This window comes from Hyperolius riggenbachi, chromosome 11 (assembly GCF_040937935.1).
Source record: "Hyperolius riggenbachi isolate aHypRig1 chromosome 11, aHypRig1.pri, whole genome shotgun sequence".
In the NCBI taxonomy this organism is placed as follows: domain Eukaryota; kingdom Metazoa; phylum Chordata; class Amphibia; order Anura; family Hyperoliidae; genus Hyperolius; species Hyperolius riggenbachi.
In genome coordinates, this window is record NC_090656.1 from 76,905,018 (window position 1) to 76,911,254 (window position 6,237).

At 44.7% G+C, this 6,237-nt stretch overlaps 1 protein-coding gene across 2 annotated transcripts in view; it reads left to right on the forward strand.

The window, feature by feature from the left end:
• Positions 1–5,405, forward strand: part of TCP11L1 (t-complex 11 like 1) — a 74,701-nt gene extending 69,296 nt beyond the window's left edge. For both annotated transcript variants that reach the window (XM_068259984.1, XM_068259985.1), the window contains exons 8-10: positions 2,123–2,304; positions 3,355–3,527; positions 5,115–5,405. In XM_068259984.1, the coding sequence (XP_068116085.1) occupies positions 2,123–2,304; positions 3,355–3,527; positions 5,115–5,329 (570 nt within the window). In that variant the 3' untranslated portion in view covers positions 5,330–5,405. The remainder of the gene's footprint in view (positions 1–2,122; positions 2,305–3,354; positions 3,528–5,114) is intronic.
• Positions 5,406–6,237: the final 832 nt, after the last annotated feature.

The following is a 6,237-nucleotide window of genomic DNA, read 5'->3' on the forward strand; positions in this document are numbered from 1 at the left end:
CACCCTGTATGTATTTAGAGAGTTTAGCCTGTCTAATTCCCCCTCATCTGTGACTAATCACAACTGTAATTTGAACTCTCAGCTGTGCCAGCTGGCTGCCTCAGCAGAGCAGCTTATTTGTAAACACAGGATGTTAACCCTATGGGCTTGGTTCACAAAGCGGTGCTAACCCAGTTAGAGACTTTAGGCTAATCATTGCACCACGCTGGTGAAAAGCCAGTTTAGGCGTGATAAGTTTAGGCGTGATAAGTTTAGATTGCGCGCAAAGTCCCGCACACAAAGCAGCGCCATTAAACTCTATGCGAAGTGCACCAGACTTTGCTAGCGGAAAACTTTTGATCAGCTGTGCACTGCGGTGCTATCCCAGTTGGCGCTTAAACTTATCACGTCTAAACTTATCACACCTAAACTTATCATGCCTAAACTGAGTTTAGGCGTGATAAAGGGCTTTTCACCAGCGTGCTAATTTTTAGCACCGCTTTGTGAATCAGGCCTTATGTCTGCTTCCATGAAAGCAGGATGTAGACACACAGCAGATTTATTGCAGGATTTGTATCAGCTGTAACAAAGAATTTTTTCTTTAAAGGTTATTATGCTTTTGCATATCTTTTAGAGCAGAGAGGAAGTTCTGAGCTTAGGTCCACGTTAAATGTCATCCATCAGGCTAGGTGCGCACTTAGCAGAAACGCAAGCGTTGCAAAAAACGTGCCTCTAATGGAAGTCTAAAGGACACATGAAAAAGACGCATATGCGATTTGTATGCGTGTGTTTTTAAAAACTCTGGTTTTGCTGCATAATATTCAAAACTGCACATAATGTTTTTTCATGCGTTTTTATATATGCGTTTTTAAAAAAATTGTTTTGTGATGAATTTCCGCTTCCTGTTGTCTTCCTAGTGCTTTGTATGAAACGCAATATAAAAACGCATTGAAAACTCATACAGAACGCATGCCGTATTTTTCGGACTATAAAACACACCTTGGATTAGAGGAAAAAATCCAGGAAAAAAAAATATATATACTAAACCTGGTGTGTCTATGGTCAGGGGCATCTTGTAGACCTTTTCCTCAGAAAAACGACCTCGATCTGCATGGAGGTTGGGGCATCTGTACCACAGCGACACTGCCTGCTCTCTTCAGAGGAAGGATGTATGGGAGAGCAGCCTGTGTGTGTGTACCAGACATTGCTGCAGACCGTTGAAGCTTAGCTGCCATGACGCGGTTGCTAAGGCCGAGCTGTGGGCATGGAGGTTCACTCTGACACGCAAAGCAAAATGAAAGTGAATAGAAGCTGCTGGAGTTCAAGAGGTCAAATGACAACCACTTCATGTGACAGCAGCTTTTACGCATGGTTTAGATCATGCTTAACCCAACATAGCCCAACATAAGATTAATCAATAATGCAATAATGTCTGTCATTAAATGATACCACAACTGAAATGTGACATAATGAGATAGACCTGTATGTACAGTGCCTAGCACACAAATAACTCTGCTGTGTTCCTTTTTTTTCTTTCTCTCTCTGAAAGAGTTAAATATCAGGTATGTAAGTGGCTGACTCAGTCCTGACTCAGACAGGAAGTGACTACAGTGTGACCCTCACTGATAAGAAATTCCTCTTTTTATCTCTTTCTTGCTCTCAGAAGCCATTTTCTGCTAGGAAAGTATTTTATAGGTGGAATTTCTTATCAGGGAGGGTCACACTGTAGTCACTTCCTGTCTGAGTCAGGATTGAGTCAGTCACTTACATACCTGATATTTAACTCTTTCAGGCACAGAAAGAAAAAAAGGAACACAGCATAGGTATTTGTGTGCTAGGCACTGTACATACACATGTCTATCTCAACATGTCACATGTCAGGTGTGGTATCCTTTAATATTGCATCCTCCCTTCCACTATTTTATCTTTTCTGATGGGATGGAGGTGTGGCTTGAGGATTAGGGCAGCATCCAGGCAGAGGTTGAGTGTGTCATGTGACCCGTATAGTTTAGGACTTTCATAGGCAGGGTTTGGTGGGTGGGAATCCTACTCTGTGTAAATTGGGGGCGGACATGAGCTAAGAGGTATTTGCTTTGATTTTAATCTTGACCTTTTTTTTGTGGTATAATTTTCTTTCCCCCAGACTGTAGTGATGGACCAGATCCGATTCCAGGAGATGAAGGTAGAATTGCTGCAGCTCACCCTGCTGGGGACGTTACTGCTAATCACACACAATTCCGCAGGTCCAGCAATGTCTGCTCTTCCTGGTTTTACAGAGAAGATCAAGGGTCTTACCAAGCTGCTGCTAGAGGGAGTGGGAACTCCGTAAGTCGCCTCATGCAATAACAACTATATGGTTTGTCCTTGGCAACCAATCCAGTGCAGCTGGCTTCAATACAGTATTTATGTTGCATAGATCCAATCCAGTGTTTCAGGACAGCATATTCTCCTTTTGTCAAGTAAACCACAACGATACCCATCCAGGGCGCACTTGCTTTATACATACATACAGATACATGTACCTGCTGAAGCTGTATACGCCATACTCTGATGTGTCTAAGCACCTCATCAGATCATACAGTTGGCCATAACCCAAAGAGGGCAGAGCCTTACTTGTGCTTTGAGTTTTGTAATGGGAAGCCTGTGTGGAAAAATAAATGTCCCCTCTTGTTGGTAATCAGGCGCCTCCAAGCTCCCAAATTTGCCTTCATAGCTGCATTTTGGGTGGGGGGTTAAGTGTAGGCAGCACCAGGGGGGTTAGGCACCACCATGGGGGGATTTTAGTGTAAAAAAACAATGGGGGACAGGGGGGTATTAGGGTTAAGGAAGGATTCTGTGTGAGAGTAGGGTTAGGTTTAGCAATAGTGAAATATCGGTACATAATACCGATCGATATTCTACTATGGATATTTACCGTAGTAGTAGAATATCTCTAATTTTAGTGAGATTCTACTACCAGCAAACCCGGCGCCCTGTTTTTCCCACATGCCTTTTTTACATGTATGCCCCAAGATAACTACAGTGACATGGTCCATGTCATGGGGCAGAGCCACACCTCCCTAGTGAATGGCAATGAACTGATAGTCACTTGGGAGGTGTGGCTGCAGAAGTCCCTTCCTTCCCCTGTCAGTGTATACCTGCAGGCACGACGTGATTTGCGAGGGGGCAATATTAGTCTAGCAGGAGAAGGGAGGGAATGGGTAGAGCAAGAATACTGTTAATGCTTGAGGATCTGGGGACCTCTGATCTTTTGCAGTAAAAACTGAATGTTTTGACATACTTTACTTTGTTTTTATATGTGCTCTTCATAGAAATACAAGAAACATTTTGCTTTGTAAGTAAATCATTAATATTTGACTTTTATCCTGTGGCCAGAGTTGTGAATACAGAGGAAACTCTTGCAACTATCAGTGAGAAGATCTGTGTAGAAGTGTCCAGCTGCCTCGCTCAGCATGGCTCCACCCCCTTCTCTGCAGAAAGAGAGGAATCTCTCAAAGGACAGATCCGGACCGCCACATCTCCTTCCAACCAGATATACAGATTAATAGGTAACGTTCTGTTTGGTGCAGGGCTGGCATGATAAGTGAAGCTACTTACACACGTTAATTAACTGTCGCCTGGAAAGATCCTTCTACCTATGTACACATGTATGATTAAAGTCGTCTGAGGCAGCTGATAACAACCACCTCAGGCGTGATCGGGTGTGTGTACAGTAGCCCCAACTGCGGCTCCGCAATCGTTCCACCAGGCGGATCAACAGCAATTTGCATTGTATATGTGGTGCTCCCTTGTCACTCCACCGCCTGCATAGCAACAGTGCACATTTTCAGCTATGCAGCTTACTTTCACATCTGTACAGCCCGCCCCAGCTGTTGGGGATTGGCAGGCGATGTTAGTCACGGGAGTTTACTCGCCTTAATATTTTAAGAATGATGACTGAACAGACACACTGCTTGGCTCTCTGCTGGGCAGCCTATTCTCTTCTGAGGGGAGGGGAATATATGTAAGAGGTGGCCTGCCAAAGGGACTACAGTTGAAAAACAATAGAGATTGGCTGTGTCTCAACCAGATAGATTGTATGTGTTAGATCACCAAAACCCCATACACATGCTAGATGCTAGAGGTCAACAATGACCTCTTCTGCTGAGAATCCAGTGTGTACAGCAGCCTCTTACCGCCCCCCAACAAATTAACTGCACGTCGGTGTGCTTCAGAAACTGCTTACGAATCCTCCTGGTGCCATTCCTTTCACTTTCTTCAGCTCCCAGTAGCTTTGCACCTTCCTTACATGGTCCCTATGTGTCACGTGAGCCAATGCAGATGAGTGACACACCGGGGAGATGTGTGGCGGATCACTTTGGTAGAGTAATGGCTAAGCGCCATTGCTCTCCCATGCCTGCTAAATTAGTTTATACCCATGGATGGTGATGTCATACTTGCATCATTCCATCGACCCTCCACAGAGGGGTGACACTCGGTGCGGCCCGATGTGTTCTGTGAGTGAAGTTGCCCTTTAGTGTAGGCTGTCATTATCTTACTGCAAGTTTTGAGAATATTTGAGATTTGTCAGAGCCACTATGTGCTGAATCTGAGCCATTCATGATGGGTGCTGGGCTGGTGTGTGTTGGGACTTCAGTATCTATATACGATATACAGTAGAGTCCCGTATAACTCATCATCTCAACTAACCGTCGTGCCTGGTGGTACACAATGGGAGCGTTACTAAGTAAGGTGTGCATCAGAAATGATTCCTCTGGGCGCCATCCTTTTCACTTCTTGCAGTTCCTAGCTGCTTTGTGGCATCCTCTTGCTTCTCCCCGGTGTGTCACTCATCTGCATTGGCTCACGTGACACATCGGGACCGTGTAAAGAAGCTGCAAAGCTGCTGGGAGCTGAAGAAAGTGAAAGGGATGGCACCAAGAGGATTCGTAAGCAGTTTCTGAAGCACACCGATGTGCAGTTAATCTGTTGGGGGGGAGGGCAGTTTATTTTTAATGTCGGTTGCTTGACTTCTCAAGCAGCCGGTAAGCTCACATATCTGGCATCAGGCAATCCCTGCCTGTGCTGGATAAATGAAACTCTACTGTATAAGCTGCAACTGTGAATGAGATGTCTCACTGGTTTCCTTTCTTTAGATTCCAGAATTCAGTCATTTCTGTTGAGCCACCTATCCGCAGCCAACCAGAGATCCATCCCTGCCGTCCCCAGCGGCCTCGGCCCCATCCAGAAAGAGCTGGAAGAGCTGGCGGTGAAGCTCGTCCGGCTTGTCAACTACAACAAGATGGTGTTCAGCCCGCACTATGACTCCATCCTCAGCAAAGTGCTGAACAAACAAGACAGCCGACCTTGAACGTTCAATCAATACATTGACTTAAGAGGAAGTTCTGCCACCTCCGCTTTACATTACATAGCTTTCAATGTTACAAGACGCAATGTTCTTTTACTGACTATCAGCAAACACATTAATCTCCCACACAGGGCACCGGAAATTCCAAACAAACATTGTGGTATACATTCTTGCATACAGAGAAATCTGCAGCTGGGATCCAGGACAGGAGGCGGCAGTCTCAGCTGAGGTGGAAGTGTATTGATTGAGGCAGGATGGGTATGTGTGATCACCATGGAGGGAACTGGATATTCTCCACACCGACAGAGATCCAATCACAGGAATTGCAGCACACAAGTTCTCCTGGCTTCTCTTGGGAATGAAGGGAGAAGTTCATGAGCTTGATTTACATTTGACATTATGGGAAAAATTGATCTGGCAAACGGTCTCACTCATCCGGATCATCATAGTATACACAAAGAAAAAGTAGTAGCTTCAGTCACCATTTTGTGTTGTGGAAAAGGTTTCATTGCTGTTACTGAGCAATATCTTCATATTTAGAGGTGCAGAAGTTACTCAGTAAGAGTGGTGAAACCTCCAGCATAATTGGGTATTTAGTTGATGTATATAAGTTGATTTTATTTTTCTTTTGGATATTTCCTGAATAATATGGTTTATCTAGAACTACCTGAAATTCCCAAGCCTGTTAAATTAATTTATACCCATGGATGGGCAGATTTTTTTGTGGAATGGGACATCAACATAAAGCCCTGGGAAGTCCAATATGGGGATTTGACGTGTACCCAAGGCGATACCTCTGATACAAAAGACATACTTACCTAAAAGAAGAGTGAAGCCTCTGGATCCCATAGAGGCCTCCACAATGTCCTCCGGTTCCCTATCGCTGAGCACGGACCCCCAGAAGATTACCT